This window comes from Solea solea, chromosome 1, assembly GCF_958295425.1.
Source record: "Solea solea chromosome 1, fSolSol10.1, whole genome shotgun sequence".
In the NCBI taxonomy this organism is placed as follows: Eukaryota; Metazoa; Chordata; class Actinopteri; order Pleuronectiformes; family Soleidae; genus Solea; species Solea solea.
In genome coordinates this window covers 15,652,381-15,668,668 of record NC_081134.1, presented here as the reverse complement: position 1 = coordinate 15,668,668, position 16,288 = coordinate 15,652,381, and the positions used below count along the sequence as shown (strand labels likewise).

General features: G+C 41.2%; 2 protein-coding genes across 2 annotated transcripts; both read right to left on the bottom strand.

Moving 5' to 3' along the window:
• Window positions 1–1,296: 1,296 nt before the first annotated feature.
• On the bottom strand, window positions 1,297–7,184 carry thoc1 (THO complex 1). The gene is made up of 21 exons (XM_058640236.1): window positions 7,044–7,184; window positions 6,743–6,816; window positions 6,219–6,276; window positions 6,057–6,126; window positions 5,363–5,481; window positions 5,220–5,268; window positions 5,043–5,138; window positions 4,864–4,946; window positions 4,707–4,780; window positions 4,500–4,608; window positions 4,274–4,408; window positions 3,482–3,582; window positions 3,327–3,393; window positions 3,026–3,076; window positions 2,863–2,933; window positions 2,642–2,737; window positions 2,471–2,536; window positions 2,299–2,382; window positions 2,025–2,172; window positions 1,845–1,929; window positions 1,297–1,724 (listed from the first exon to the last, which is right to left on the bottom strand). Exons 1-21 carry the CDS (start codon window positions 7,089–7,091, stop codon window positions 1,447–1,449), a joined length of 1,962 nt encoding a protein of 653 aa, XP_058496219.1. The 5' UTR covers window positions 7,092–7,184; the 3' UTR covers window positions 1,297–1,446.
• A 6,400-nt stretch (window positions 7,185–13,584) lies between these two features.
• LOC131465198 (aquaporin-1-like) lies at window positions 13,585–15,687 on the bottom strand. Its single transcript, XM_058637617.1, has 4 exons — window positions 15,129–15,687; window positions 14,483–14,641; window positions 14,207–14,287; window positions 13,585–14,106 (listed from the first exon to the last, which is right to left on the bottom strand). The coding sequence occupies exons 1-4, from the start codon at window positions 15,489–15,491 to the stop codon at window positions 13,909–13,911; spliced, it is 801 nt and encodes a 266-aa protein (XP_058493600.1). The 5' UTR covers window positions 15,492–15,687; the 3' UTR covers window positions 13,585–13,908.
• Between the last annotated feature and the right edge of the window lie 601 nt (window positions 15,688–16,288).

The window sequence follows — 16,288 nt, the reverse complement described above, 5'->3', positions numbered from 1 at the left end:
TCCATAACAATCAGTTCAGCCACTGCTGAGAGTGCAGGGTTTGATTGTTTTCCTGAGCTCTACGAAGCAGAACGGTACTTCCGTTGACTAATAACGTCACTGGCGAATTTCACCACTCCTGTAAACAGCAGCGCCTCCTAGTCCGGGCACATCCGGTGACGTACTTTTAACCGTAGAAGAACTACTGTAGCTGCTGAGCTCCGTACAACCGATATGCTCAGCAGCTACAATGAGAGTGTTCTTCTTATTCTATGGTTGAAAGTAGCAATACAAAGCAGGACACAGCACCAAACTTCACCTAAAAGAAGGAGCAGTGCCAACAATATGTATATTACAATTTTTTACAAACCGTAAACCGTGTGTGTGCTTGTTTTGTCGTTTAGCATTAGCGATAGCCGGCTACAGGCTAAGCTACACGCTACGCTCGTGTTTCGTTTGCATGTGTGTTTATCATCTCGGTAACCACAACTTTGTCCAAGCTACAGGCGTCCTGCAGCAGTCTTTGCAATGGAGGTGGTTCACTTGTGTCTTCTGGCTCTGGGTCAGACTCCAGACCAAATGGATTATGGGGAGGGGTCGTGAGGACGGCATTACTCATTGATAGCAGTGCATCCGCCTTTCCAGAGGGGGAGCTGCGGGTCTGAGGGCTGACGTACCAATTACGTCACTTCCAGGTAACTGGCCAATCACAAGACAGTGGGAAAGCTCTCGTTGGCTGGCCAATCACCAGTCTGTGTTCTGCAGGTGTGGTTTTGGTCAGTGATGAGACATATATCGGCTGGTTTGTAGCGACTAGGACGTTTTTGACCATAAAAACGACTTCATGTTTGTAAGTACACCTCCATATCTCACACACAAGTGAGACAGGACCATGATATGGCCTATTTAATGCTTTTCCCCTGTTGTGTTCCTTGTGGTGTTGTTGGTGTAGTAGTTAGCACTCTTGCCTTTGCAGCAAGAAGACCCCAGGTTTGAGACCTGGTCAGAACAAGAACCTCTGCATGGACTTTGTATGTTCTCCGTGTGTGGGTTTCCCCAGCTTCCTCCCGGTCAGAAAAACATGCAATATGGGGATTAGGTAAATTGGCCGTAGGTGTGAGAGTGAATGGTTGTTTGTCTCTGTGTCCCTGTAATGGACTGGTGAACTGTCTGGGGTGTAACCTTGCTTATCGCCCTACGTCAGCAGAGATTAGCAGCTGAGATAGCACCCCCTGCGACCCTGCTGTGGGTCGCAGAAAATGGATGGATTGTTTTGTTGTGTGAAATTCACATGTGAGAAGGTGACACTGCATGGTCTAATTATTAGAAAAAAGCATTTATTAGCTTTCCTACAGTGAAAACAGTTTTAAACTTCAACAACATACAAAAAACCTTTCGTCTCCATTTGCTTTTGGTACAAAAACGATGCAACAATATAAGGGAGGTAATGCAAGTACATGGTCTACATTAAGCCTCACTGAGGCTGTCTGCAATCTGGGAGAAGCCAACAGCATTGAGAGCTGTCACCAGGCTCTCCACAGTAGCTTGTGTTCCCTCTCTGTCCTGCCAGGCCACGAGCAGCAGTTTGGCCTGCATGTCAACATCCTCACTGTCCGTTTCGATCTCCCGCAGCTCTGCTGCCTTCATCTCCCAATGGGAGGCCAGCGTCTTCCACTGAGCTCCGAGTTTAGCTGCCACGTCGTCCATCTGCTGGTTTGTCACCATCTTGCTCTGTATGCTCGGACCTGGAGAGAAGATGACGTCAAAAATACAGACATTTGTTTTTGGTCCAGAGGTTAAAATGGAGCTGTGAGCCTGAATATTACTGAAGCATCTTTGTGAGATAAGTAAAAATCTGAACTCACTGTCATTGCTGTCTTTGAGGAGATTGTCTCCATTGTCATCGTCATCATCTTCTCCCGTCTTGATTTCTTCAGAAGGGATGTCCTTCTGCACAGAGGGAACAAACAAGTCAGAATAATACCCAATAGTTATGCTAATACAGTTTTTTTCCTTTTGTTGTCTTTTTGAAAGTCATTCCTCACCGGCAGTTCTTTGGCCAGTTTGCTGACCATGCTGTCAAGGTAGTCTGCCAGGCTCTTGAACTTCTGGTTAGTTGGTTGAAAGAAGTGTGGACTTCTTCTGGAAAGCAGCCTGAGAGCACGCCAGCCGTAGTTTGGGTTTCGTACAACTCTGCGTGGATTTACAGGGAGAAATCAGACAACTGAAAACGACTAAACATAAAGTCATTCTCAATTTATTTGAATGTTGCTCTTGCTTTCAAAAGTGCGGACAGGAGACACGACTCTGCAAACTCACTTGTACTCGTCCTCCACCATGTTTACGGGGTCAGCCTGTTCAATGGCTTCTGTAAAGAATTCATCCAGCGATGGCATGAACTCTCTGAAAGAAAAAAATATTGGATTAATAAAAAACAAACCAACCAACAAACAAATGAATTAAAAATCACCAAGATTCACAAACCACTGACCTGCTGTCTGACTTGCAGGCTTCCATGTTGTCGTGGTTCAGGTTCCAGAGTCGAGTCAACTCATCACTAACAAAACAAAGGTGCTTAAAATTAATGAAGTATCTCTGAGATTTTAGTAAAACAAAGACATCTCTCTCCTCTGCCACACTCAGTCAGGGTGACTTCACGTACTTTCCCATGAAGATCTTGCGGTCTGGCCCTTTTCCAAGGAAATCCTCTGGCGCTTGTCTTTTCCTGGTGGGTCTTTTTGGTTTGTCGTCTACCGCCCTGTCAAACAGTGAACGAGGAGGTGCAAAATGTCATTTTGACTTGATTGTCCCTGACTGACTTGAAGTGGACACCCCACATTTTACTTAGCAATGTAATGTGATCTTTTACTAGGCTTGCTCTACCTCTCTTTCACAAAACTTGCGCATCCCTCGTTCTTCCAGGCGTTCCAGTTGTCCTCCGTGTTGAGGATGTGCTGTCAAAACAAAATGTCCCCAACATCACAACAACGTCACACAATAAATCGCGTGTGCAGTAAGTCAAGCCTCAGGTAAGAACCTGGCTTACCTCAACCATGGTGGCGAACTTGTCTCCATCAGGGGGGATCTCCCTCAGCAGCTACAACAATCAGATCAACACAAGGTCAGTTTTAGAAAAGAAAGGAAAACAGACACAACGCTCTATCAAAGATATCAGTTATCAGGAAAAAAATTTTTCCCCACAACAAACAAAAACATTTTCTTAATTTCAGTGCACTGACCCTTTATCTACAATAAGTCTATAACGATTTGGGAAAAGAAGACATTGAGGTTTGTTCATTGATTACAGGAGATACCAATATGCGTGATGTAGGACAACAAGGACCGACCTGATAGACCAGTTTAGTCGTCTCTTCTATCCATGTAGTCTGATCATCATTCAGGACACAACTGGAGCTGCATAAGAACAAAGAAACAAAATAAGAACAACTAACAAATGTCTTTTTTTTTTGTTTTGTTTAGATTTCCTTCATTGACAACTGACCTTTTGAACTTGACCTGACCACTCAAGTACTGGAAGAGAATGAGGTACTGAAGAAGAATGTGTCGTCTGAAATTACTGTCACTGAGCTGCAAATCCATCAGCTGCGGAGAGAAGAAGAATGGACGAGGGAACGTTAAACCCACGTATGTGAGACGCTATCCTTTTTTGACAGTAAATACAAATGAATAGATTCAATACAGATACAATAATAAATAGTAAACAACGATATAGACACTGCAAGAATGAATATTGTCAAAGTCTCATCTCTGGCATAAAGATTTATGTTTTTGTTGAATGTACAACTGTGTTCACCATCAACTTGCAAACATCTTAACAATGAACTTGAATTGCAATCAAGTTGCAGGTAATATAGTAGAAACAGTGGCTCAAAAAGGTGTTTTTGAAGTTACTATTATAGTAAATTAGATCTGCGACACGTAAAGATATACAATATAATACCATGCTATTATCCTACTGAATGTTTGAGTGAAAGTTTGTCATTGGCGGTGCATGAATTATTGAGTTATGGTCAAAACCCTTGTTAAGTAAACTAGTAAATTTGAATTGTTTTGCTCACATAAAATGTTCATGAGAACTTGATATGTAAATTCAAAAATAAACTGCCTCTGGCTGCTCTTGCTGGTGCGAAGGTATAAGAAATTAAAGCATGGGGCTGTTTAGAAGAATAAAATTACAGTTTATTTAAAAGTAAACTAGTTGCTCAGGTGTCAAATCTGAATAGTGCAGCAAAAACTACAAACTTTTCTCAAGGTAGAAGAAACCTAATTATACCTTCTCGCTTGTGAGGAACTTGGCAAAGTAGACATGTTCTCCTCCAGATGCTCTCAGCTCCTCTAGTTTCCTCTTAGAGGCCTGCGTGTCATCCAGTTTATAGCTCTTGAACACTGCCAAGGTCTCATCTGAGAACTGAGCGGGACAAAAGGAGTCAACATGGGGAGTGAGTTGTCAACTGAAGAGTGAGGGAGTTTAAAAACAAATAAATAAATCAGACATTTACCTTGAGAAACGTCATCCAGGAGAATTTATCATAACACTGCACAGGGTTTCTGAAGTAGTCCTGCAAGGTCCAGAACTTCCTGTACAAGTTGTAATCAATCGGAATGGAGCTGGAAAATAAAGTGTGAATCCATTTTAATTAACCAAACATCAGGGACAAGCCAAAGCAAATGTGTAAAAGGTGTATTTTAGAGATAGTTGAACTCACCATGGTGCAGGAGCATCATCCTCACCCATTTCTCCTTCCTCCACCTCCATACCATCCTCCTTTTCTTCTGCAGGCTATAAACAAGGAACCATATAATATGATTTCACTTACAAAAAAAATGTTCTCAAGTATTGTCAGTATTGTATTGAAACTTTACCTTCTGGCTGAAAGTAGTCTCTTGTTCATTCTTATTGAACACTGTTATATTTTCAAGATTAAACTGGCTCTGGAGATTGAGACCTGGACAAAATGAAGAACATGTTCACACCATGAGCTGTTTATTTTAAAATGTATTGTATGGCTTTAAAGATGGCTTAGAGATGCTGCTGTTCTTACCAGATTTCTCAGACAGAGGGAAGAGACGTGCCAAAAAAAGCTGGATTCTCCCACAAAATACTGTATTCTGGGATTTGGAAAGTCTTCTCAAAAGATCTACACAGGCGGAGACATGCGTTAAATCTTTATTCATAAAAACCTTCATGAACAAGGGCGAGATGGGCAATATATATTTACCGTTACACATCCTCAACAGGTAGTTCTTTCCAGCAGTGTAGAAGGAATTCTAAGAAAAAGGAGAGAACACAGGCATCAAATGATCGAAATTGCGTTTGATAAATACTTCAACTGCTTTTACCGAGAGAATGTAGCTTATTTACCGACTTCCAGGTGGAGACATTATCCTCTACGAAAGAGAATATTTTGTCACACTTGTCGAGAGGAAGGCAGTCCAGTACGTCCCCCAGCAAAATGAAAGGTGTTGTAGCGGAGCAGATGCCTGTGTGGAGGGAGGGAAAGGGTGCGACAAAAGCTTAGTCATCATAATATAACGTAACACAGTCGGAAGGAAACTTTGTAGAGAACTAAAATTAGTTCAGTCACTTTGCCTGAGACCAGCAATTTTGTTTGCCATTATAATGTAAGAGAATGCACAGAGTTACAGTGGAGTGAGGATTACAACATGACACATTTGCAACTCTCATAATCTACACAGTGGGTCGCCATGATCTGATATAAAACACAGTGCACTTATTTTCTTTTATTTAAGATATATATTATGTAATTTCCTAAATAAGTTGTGTACTTTTACACCAATACACACATCTTTAATGCCCATACACACACTGCTGGCACAGCCGTCAGGAGCCGTCAATTTGGCGTCAAGTGTCTTGCCCAAGGACACAGACTAGCGGTAGCCAGGAATCAAACCCACAACGACTTGCTCTACCACTGAGCTACCATCGCTCACTTTTTACTTTTACGTCTAAAACTTAAGGACATTTAATGTCAGAAAAATTACTTTTGATACTTAAGTACAGTAAGTACAAGGCTGGTGATCTGTGGATAACTTACCCTCTTTAACAGCATCAATACTCAGGTAGATGAGAGACAGGTAATCATCACAGCACGTCTTCTGCTCAATCTGCACACACACAAACAAGCAAAAAAAATCACTTCAGGGTTTTCATGATTCATGTGAAATCAGATTGATTTAATAAGATGAACATAACATACCTGATCACCGAGAACACCCCGCAGAGCCTGGTCAAGTGTGGTTTTCTTTTCAGACTCACTGTAACAAAAACCATAGATGACTGAACATGCAGGACTTATAACGTTACCTGTGTATAGCGGTCTTGTATAAAGTAACTAAAAGGAATAATTGAGTAAAAGTACAATTATCTTAACACAAAATGACTTTGGTAGAAGTTGGTTACTTTCTACATCATTACTGAAGTTAAAGACTTAAAGTATATGAAACCGACTGTGCTTAAGTATCAAGAGTAATCTTCTTAAAGTATACTCAAGTTTTAGAAGTAAAGGTATTAAAAAATGGGTTAGAATTGAGTGAGTGAATGGGTGAACAGCAAAACTGTAGTGTAAAGCAGCTTTGAATGGTCATCAACATTAGAAAAACATTAAAAACACACCATGTACCATAACAAAGTAAATTACAGATACTTGGATTTTGTACTCAAGTATTTGTACTTTTACATTACAACACTGGTAAATACAGAGGATAAATGAACATTACTTACTTGCCGGTGATCTGGTTAAAAACATTTAACAAATGTTTGCCACTCTTTCCAGTCAGGGCAGATCTGGCAGAAGCCTGGAGATACGTGAGCGAGAGAGAATAAAACATTTGAGAGAGAAAAACGTTTTTTAAAAGCGTTGCTGTAGCTTAGTTAGCTTCTGCTACCTCTTGTTGTAACAAAAAGATAACAAACATCAAGTCACAGCAACACGCTTTTCCTCCAGCTATGCTTTAAATGAATTGGCATTGTATACAACAACGAGTTTCATTTAATAGATAAACCCAATAAAGCGATTTCATACCGTGAATTTGTCTTTAGCCTCGACAAAATTAAATAAGGACGGCGACATATTTGCACACTTGCAACCGGATCTGCCACCAAACTGTTTCCGGTTTCTTCCACCGCTTCGAGTGGTGCGTTCAGGAGCACTCAGGAAAGAAGGCGATTCTAAAGGGCGTGATTTTGGACGAGACTTATTTTTATAATTCATTGTCTTAAACGGAAAGTGTCATATTCATAAATGTAAACGCCTGGAAGAAACAGTTAATCCAACAGTTAATTTTAAAAACACTAAGAAGCGATTAACCCAAAAGCCATTCAGGATATGAATGTTCACAAAACCTTACATTTAGAAGCCTCTTTTAAACGGTGACCTTTTGTCATCACTTGCAAATAAATTGTTCATGAAAGCTGGATAGATCATCAAAGGCATTCAGCAGAACCCCAAACATAGAGCAGAATATGGAATCTAAAAGAAGCAGAGGACATGTATTGTAATAAACCATTATTGTAGATTGCTGAATAGATTTGTAGAGCCTTCTCAGGACATGGAGATAAGCTTATAATTATGTCATTTGAACATAAATAGACAAAAGTAAGTGATGATATTATCGTTTTTTGTCAGGCTTCCTTCTACAAGTGTCTTGCTTCTGGAAACGACATGCATGATTCATGTTCATCATTTCTGTTGAACAGCAGAATGGAGGGGTGATGCCATGAATATGTTCACAATTATTTGATCAATCAAAGAGCTCATCATATTATTTGAATTTTTTTCTAAAAAAATAATAATAAAAAAATAATTGTAACTGTAAAACAAAAAAAAAAACAATTCCAGAAACAGTTACAGCTTGAAAAACGGAACCTTTTAGACTTAAAACGTGTCTGTCATATCTAGGATGAGCAGGCAAGACAGGATATGGACAATCCTGTCCAAATGTGTCTTGAAATTGCTCATAATGTGAGTAACAAACGCACAAAAAAACATGCAGGCCGAAATCCAAATTTGTCCATCACCAGAGGGGGGCAGTGTTGCACAATTTGTGTCGCTAATGGTTTAAGGACGTGTGCGCTTGTGTACTGTTACCTCTGTAGGACCTTCTCTGGCATAAACAAACATTGTTAGTCCCCATGGAGACCAAAACATGGCCCCAATGAGGCAGAACCTCATATCTGAGGACCTGGTTTAAGTCTAAGATTTGTCATACCTCCCATAAAAACCAATGAGGCGTCACACTCTGACGTCAGCCATTAAAGGTCCAATCTGTGACTTCTTCTTGGACCACTGAAGTTCAAGGTCTATACTCATACTAAATTGGTTGAATGTCACCATGCTAGTTTTTGTGATATAGATCTCGGGATTAATTAAACAAACAAACATTCAGCATTGCCATAAATCATGAAGAGTATTTATAACATATCGTTAGGTAGTTAGACAGGTCAGTATTGGTGGGTGGGTGGATGATGGATGGTTGGTAGGCCAATCTGTAGGTTGGTTGGACCTATAGATAGACTTTTATTGAGAATTATACCACAGTCAAGTGTGCATCTAAAATAAATAACGTTTCTACTGGTTCACCATGTAGACATAAAATAATAAAGACATAATGACTATTATATGTAACTAGAGGCAATACATACAAACACATACTGTACAATGCATACAATTGTCCGTGGCTAATGGGAGCCAGTGCATCCACAGCTGAACTGGGTGCAGCCATGTGCAGTTGTTGCTCAATCTTAGTCTGTATATTAAAAACAACCTATTAATCTGTTGAGAGTGACTGCAGTTTTCTAAATCCTTGTTTTGGATTCAGGTGGAGGGATGGGCCCTTGGTTTACATATAAATCATGGGCTGTGGCTTTAGCTTTGACAGAACCAATGTGAACACTTCGGTCTGTTTTGATCTGTGTTTACCAGCAGTTTCACGGGTCAGGACCTCTGGAGTAGTTTGTAGCAGTGGGATCATTCACCCTCTGCACCCACTGACAAATGTTTATAGCCATGCAGTTGCTAATGCTGGTAACTGAATGTGAAGGTGTTGTGCTGATTCCGTCGTGAGAAAAACACGACGGCTGCAAAAATGAAGGCCGGTACAATCATGTGAGCAGAGCAGAGAAGTCATCGTCACGATGTCCGTGAGATCACTGTGGTTGTAAAAAAAGGGAAGTGAAAAATGTGTTTTTGACTGACACATTAGTACCAATACGCAGAGTCTGCAACACAGTTCAACTGATATCTAATGGTATCCCCAACCCCCCCACAACTCCCTCCTTTGACACTGCATTTACTGAACCTTTGCCAAAAACAGATGAGAAGCAGAAAGGGAGTGAGCGTTGCAGTAACTCTCGGGTTGCAGATAAGGGCCCAGTATCAGTCAGTATGTGAAGAGGGGGTGAAGAGGGCTCGTGGTGGCGTAAAGATTATGGCTAAATGCAATTAGTCTTCAAGTTCTTCTACGTGTTTTGCTGCAGGTTGCAGGGTGTATATACTATACTGTTACAGAACGTGGAATATAAATCAACTGACAACAAAACCCTGGCGTCTATTAATAATATTTTCCTTTAAGAAGAGCCTGTTTTTCTTCAAATAGTTACTTTATGTTCTTCAGTTCTTCTTATGGCAAATTATATTAAAACTGGAGTAAATACTGTATTTGTGAGGGACTGTTTTACCCACGGATTTGTGCAAATATGGTGTTGCTATTGAATGCACCATGATCGCATATGCGGGACAACAGTGCAACCTGAAAATTGAGCCGTTAGGGTCAAGTGGAAACCAGTGGTGACAACACACTCCTGCTCTGATTCCTCGAGATTCAGGATTTGGCAGCCTGGCACCATGTCAATCATTTTGCGGGAACACATTCGTAGACACCAGCTGTTAATCACACTGGTGTTTAATCATAAGAACAGTGCTTGATTGTGTATGTCCATGGTTCTCAAACCGTGGTACTTGTACCAGAAGACTTGAAACTAGTGATGAAGACCATTAACTCCTCAGGAAATGTTTACTGATGTTGTAAATCAAGTGAGAAGTTGAACCTAACTGTCATTCAAATGGAGTTTCTTTTGCAAGCAGCAAATCCGCCCCCTGGTGGCCATTCAATATACTCTTACTTCCTGATTAAGCTTCACCTGGCAATTCAGAAGACTACTTTACAGCCTATGGTTAGGGTGTCTTCACCTCATGGGCAATCGATAAACGCAGAGAAGCAATTCCTAGAGGGATGGATCTCTACTGCATGTCCCCTCCTCGTCTCCTGTTGCCCAAATAAAGGCAAAATCCTCCCAAAACAAAACTACAATACCTTTACTAACTGTACTGAACGTATCATTTAGTGGGAGCTACTTGAGTGTTATTGGACAACATTGGGGGGACCACACGGTGGAATAGTGGCTAGCACTGTTGCAGAGTGTGCATGTTCTCCCTGTGTGCGCACGTGTGTTTTCTCTGGGTTCTCCGGTTTCCTCCCACAGTCCCAAAACATGCAAAGGTTAACTGACCATAGGTGTGAATGCGAGTGGGAATGGTTGTACATCTCTGTGTGCTTGCCCTGCGATGGACTGGCCCCCTGTCCGGGATGTAGACAGTGAATGAATGAATGGATGAATGAATAATGTCTAGGACCTGGGGGAATGGACAGCATATCAAGCTTTCTTTGTATGGTCTTTTCATAAGATGTGTTGACATTATAAATATACTAAAATGCTTATAGTGAAGGAGGACCTAGTTGAGTTAAAATGTTATTGTTAATATGTCAATAAAATCCTCATCCTTGTCCGCCTTATTCAATTGTCTATTTTGTCTGAACAAATATAATGAGGGGACTACTGGACACTCTCCCATGACAAATCATGGAATAATCAAGTTCAACATGAGAGCCAAATAATAAGGACACTCTCAGACAAAACCAGTGAGCAGCAACAAAAAGAGCATTGTCCATGTTGTTGAGGACAGACTTCAAAACAAGAGGCTAAACACAATGCTTTGCCCTCTGAGGTTAAGCACACAAACAGGGGGGGGTTTTGATTGGCTGCTGTCACATGACCGACCTCTGAGATTCCACCATAAAAAAAAAGAAAAACGAAGAAGTGCCATGTCCTATAAGTGAGATAATCCCATCAGCAAAGCCATCCGTCATGGATGCATTTATGCACAGTGCACGTAAGCAGGATCCTTAACAGTGGGGGTAACTTACACCAGAGCGATCAAACATTGCTCCCTAATGGGAGGAGAAATGGAGGAAGAGGAATAAACAGAACGTAGATAAATGTTTTTTTATCTGATTGTTTCAACGATTGCAATATGTTATGACATTCTATGCAGATTTTTTCATGTTTTTAGACCACCCATTCCTCACTGACGCCATCACAGCTTCCATCTGTTGAATTTATGCTCGATGTTGCTTTTAAGTTACGGACAATCGGAGTGATTTCCCATCACCGATTTCACTGCCACAGCAGTGTGGCAATACGTGGAAGTTGGACCTGACAATAAAGGAAAACACCTGTAAATTATTTGGGTAACTGACATTTTGTTAATGATCATCCCACACAGAGCAGAATAATGGCAATGGAGAACAAGGGGATGTGCATCCAACCTCAGCAGCTACTCAGCCTCTGATTGGGTAACGTTAACTTGCATCTACTTACACAACCTTGGCTGGATTGCTCTCAGCCTGCAGCATCTCTGTTGGGAAATGTTTGGTTGTTGAGTTTAAAGTCATTTGATGGTTATTCAATGATTAGCCCGGGGTGTGGGGACCATCAAATACTCATACGCCATAAAACGGGATGTGAGAGGGGCCATGTGCGTAGATGGGAAAAGGACATTCTTGTGACAGAGCCAAACAGGAAACCTCCACAACAGCCACATCATGTCTATTCATGCATTTTTTTTCTTATATGAAGAATTCAAAGTTCTTACATGCGTAATTATGTGATCCACATCCTTGTTGTTTTAGTGTAGACGTTATTGGGAGCGTTGCCAAACATCTTGAATAGAATACTACGGTGCACAGTAGGCTGCACATTATTTAGAAGATAATGGCAAGGTCATTGTGTCTGTGTCTGGTTATTGTACAATACAAACAAGGATATACTGTATGTTTACTTGAAATTTGAACCATTTGGAAAATTGTTTGAAATAATAACAGACAGCAGACACATAAAGACAATCTTTAAAGCACTCAATGCAACGTTTAAAATGATCAACGTACAGAAATGCTTAAACCCCTCTTCATTGACTTGGCTATTACATTTAGCAGACTTTTTATCCAAGGGAATTGAGTAAAACCTGCCAGGGGTGGAGTTGAATTTGCGAGCATGAAGTCTTTTGCACACAGGGTACCAGTCTTAACCACTGAGCCACTCCAGCCCGGCTATGCACTCTGTCATTTCAGCGACATATATTTCATCTTATAAAATCACAAAACAGTACATCACTGAGTTTTGGTGTTCAGAGTGCAGAAGGCAACTGAAGAAACATGTACAGACTAAAGCCATAGTAAGTCCATATTTTGTTCTTTGTTTGGGACTGTAAACATGTCATGAATACTGGATTTTACGTTGAAATTCTTATCCATTTCACTTCTTGTTTTATTTTTGTCGTGTTTCCTCCCTGTGCGTCCGTTTACATTCACATCCTGCCCCTATGTTTTCCTCATTGTATCACACCTGCGTGTAATTGCTCTCACTCGTGTGCATCATTATCTTACCGTCCCCCGTGTTCCTGCTATGGTGTGATGCATGTTTTAGCATCACAGCATTCCCTTGCGTTTATTCCTGCTTTGCTTTCCATATTTTGGCTCCTCGCCACAGTGACTTGTGTGAAAAAATGAGCCAGTAGTGGTGGAAAAAATGAACATAAAAGGCAAACAAAGGCTTTTAGATATGTTGTCTCATGTGACATTTACTGGACAAACTGCTGACAGTCACACAGCTATAAAAGTCTATGAAAGACACCAGTTCCATTTCACACCTGTGCAGCTGCTTCATGAACTGCAAATAAATGATGTAATGAACCCAGCAGGTAAAGAATATGAATTATGAGCATTCCAAACATAGCAAAGAGAAACAGATCAGGAAATGTCTCCTCTATACATATATTTTATAATGTCAGTATATTAGCGCAGTCTGTAAGGTTTCATGAAAAACTAAATAGCAGGATCATTTATTCTGACCCTAAATAACTGTGATTTCCTTTACTGTAAAACTCAAAACAAATGATGTAATGAACCCAGAAGGTAAAGAACATGAATTATGAGCATTCCAAACATAGCAAAGAGAAACAGATCAGGAAATGTCTCCTGTATACATATATTTTATAATGTCAGGATATTACCTCAGTCTGTAAGGTTTCATGAAAAACTAAATAGCAGGATAATTTATTCTGAGCCTTAATAACTGTGATTTCCTTTATTGTAAAACTCAAAACATGACAATTATAACACTGTGACTGACTTGGAAGTCCAGAACTCCCATTAAAAGCTCCATAGCCAGCAGAGTTTAGCCTTTAACATCACTGTCACTCATCAGTAATTCTATCACACACACACACACACACACACAGAACCAGGTGAAGGGTGACAAGGAATGACAAAGCCTTGTCCTACAGCCACATGAGCTGGTAATTGACTCAACAATTGGAACTACTGGCAGAAATGTTTTGGAATTAGAGTAAATGTGAAGTGGCTTACAGAAACATGAAATGCTCTTTTTGAAGTTGTAACTTGTGTAAAATTGTGCCTCAGTGTTTATGATGAACAGGTTTATGTGCAGAAAGGGGGCGGGGGGGCTGCAGGTCACACAGGATATGAAGCTCCTTAGGTTAGGAAAACATTTATTTTATAGGATACAATTAAACAAAATGTCCTATTTTCCACTTAGACTCCTGGCTCTTTTAACCATTTCACATCTTCAACATGCTCCAGCAGAGGTTCCCGATTCTCACTTTCTGGCGAGGAGCCTCCGCAGAACAAGGCTCTTGTTTTTTCTCTGAAGGACTCGTGACTGGACGTCAGTACATAATTATACAGAAGAGCGGCCACCACACCGGCACTCATCGGTCCTGCCCAGTATACCTGACAAACAGAAACAGCACACACACACACGAGTCCCTGTTTTATAAGAAATGACTCACAAATACAACATAATCAGATTTACAACTCATGATATACATACCCAATGGTCATCAAATGACTGCAGTATAATTGCAGGCCCAAAGGATCGAGCTGGGTTGATGCCGCATCCTGTGTAGCGGATCTGTAAACCATATCAGAGGAAAACACCGCTCGCCTCTCTGGCTGTACATCAGCAAATTACATGCAAGTCTGATTTACTGCCAGTTCAACTTACGCAAATCCATTGTATCAGGCCACAGTAAGATGGAGAAACAATCCATCTGAGGATGGAAATTAATGAGGGGGGGGATGTCAAGGAATGTCTTGATGCACTTACCCCGGCGAGGTGTCCCAACGCTACAGAGAGTCCGATAGCCAGAGGTGCAAATCCAGCTACATCACGTCGTTTGTCAGTGACTGCGAGCACACACAGCACCAGCTGGAAGGTGAGCAGGAACTCTATAGCGAAACCTTGACTTGGGCTGACTCCATTTAGCTGCAGAGAGGAAAACACTTCTGTTGGCTCACCTCCATTGTCCAAAGGTTAACGGTTATGGTGAGGAGGTTTTTTTTTTTTTTTTTTTTTTTTTTTAATCTTCCATTTATGAAACTCTTACACGATCAGCTAAAAAGCAGAACTATGCCTTAAGTATTTACTCTCTTTAATTATTCAGTGCTCGAATTACCGACGACACCACAAGCTTTCCCATAAACACAGCTGAGACATGTCTTTGTTGCGCAACGCCAACAAATCACTGATCATTGAAATCTGACATCACAACTGAACCAATAGAGCTGCAGTTAGCAAATGAGGACAATCAAAAAAGATGAGGACATAAAATTTCAGACGCCAAGTGTCTGGCCCTCGCAGAAAACTAGATTAGGCTGCGGCCAATTCCCCAAATACTGCTTAACCAGAGTGCCAAATGTTAGTGATTCATGGTTGTTGTCATCGTTGAGAAACATTGGAAGTGCAACCTTACCTTGTTAACACCGAGTGAATCAATGATTTCTGGCCTGATAGCGTTCACAAAGGCACTGCCAGCCACTGCTCCCAAAATCTGAGCGATTACGTAGAAAAGGGCTCGGAGGATACTCATCTGGCAGCTGGCAAGGAGGCCGAGGGTGATGGCAGGATTCAGGTGGGCACCGCTGATGTGACCTATACTCTGGGCTAATGTAGCGATGGCCAAGCCAAAGGCCAATGCCACTTTTATCTCCTGGTCAGGGTAAGTATTATTCCTGTCCCCAATTGCAGCTGAGAGGCCGATGAAGACAAAGATCATCATTCCGAGAGACTCGGCGAGGAATGCCCTCCAGAAAGCCCACGTTTTAATTTCAGACATGGCTTCGTGCCTATAACCTCATGCTCAGAAAACAAACTTTGGGCAGTAGTTGAGTGGCACGAGCAGGAGCAGGAGCAGCAGCCTGACTGAAAACATAATAGGCAAACACTCAGCAGCATTCATATGGTGTGTGGCTTTGGAGAATCAGGCCTGATTAGAAACAGCTGAGAGATTTGTGTTTCAGCAGTCACAATGACCTCCACATTGTTTTTCCTCTGGTCTAACAGAGGGCACTACTGCTTTTACTCATATTCACATCCTGGACACTAAAGTGTTAAAGTGAAGTGATGCAGTCAAGTGCAGACTGTGTTAAATGATGCGAGTACTTTTTTTTGTCATGTATTTCATGGTTCTTTCATTATTGCTCTAAGGTAAAATTTAAAATTCAAGTTTACAAAGACTCATGAGATGGTAGCTGTGTGAAGGACATTAATGACGCCCGAGCGTTTTAGTAGAGAAGGATAGAAATGGTTTTCCTATCCTTCCGTTTACTGATCCTATTCTGAGCTTGTGTCATGCAGGGCCGGCCGCATTGAAGTTAACATCTGTCATGCCAAATTGTAGGAAGGAAAGGGGACCTTTTGAATTCATGACAAGGAAATGGGCCTCTCATTCTGCTTTTCTGTGTGAGAGAATTGACAGGTTAAAGGGTCACCGTGCTTCTTGTCGCCTTGGTCAGGAAAAAAAGAAAGAAACTTGTCAAAGGATAACCTTTGACTTTGGCCACACTTTGGTCTCATCAAATCACGCCAGATGATGGGAGAAAGTCCCACATAGGCATGTCACAAGCAAGTCTC

Coding starts and splice junctions, on each gene's coding strand:
- thoc1 (XM_058640236.1), bottom strand. CDS start 7,091: ATGTCGCCGTCCTTATTTAATTTTGTCGAGGCTAAAGACAAATTCACG. Junction 3,583..4,273: donor AGTTCCTCACAAGCGAGAAG/GTATAATTAGGT, acceptor TTCTCTCCGCAG/CTGATGGATTTGCAGCTCAG. Junction 2,383..2,470: donor GCCTGCAAGTCAGACAGCAG/GTCAGTGGTTTG, acceptor TTTTTCTTTCAG/AGAGTTCATGCCATCGCTGG.
- LOC131465198 (XM_058637617.1), bottom strand. CDS start 15,491: ATGTCTGAAATTAAAACGTGGGCTTTCTGGAGGGCATTCCTCGCCGAG. Junction 14,642..15,128: donor ATTCACTCGGTGTTAACAAG/GTAAGGTTGCAC, acceptor TCCTCTCTGCAG/CTAAATGGAGTCAGCCCAAG. Junction 14,288..14,482: donor CGTTGGGACACCTCGCCGGG/GTAAGTGCATCA, acceptor TATGGTTTACAG/ATCCGCTACACAGGATGCGG.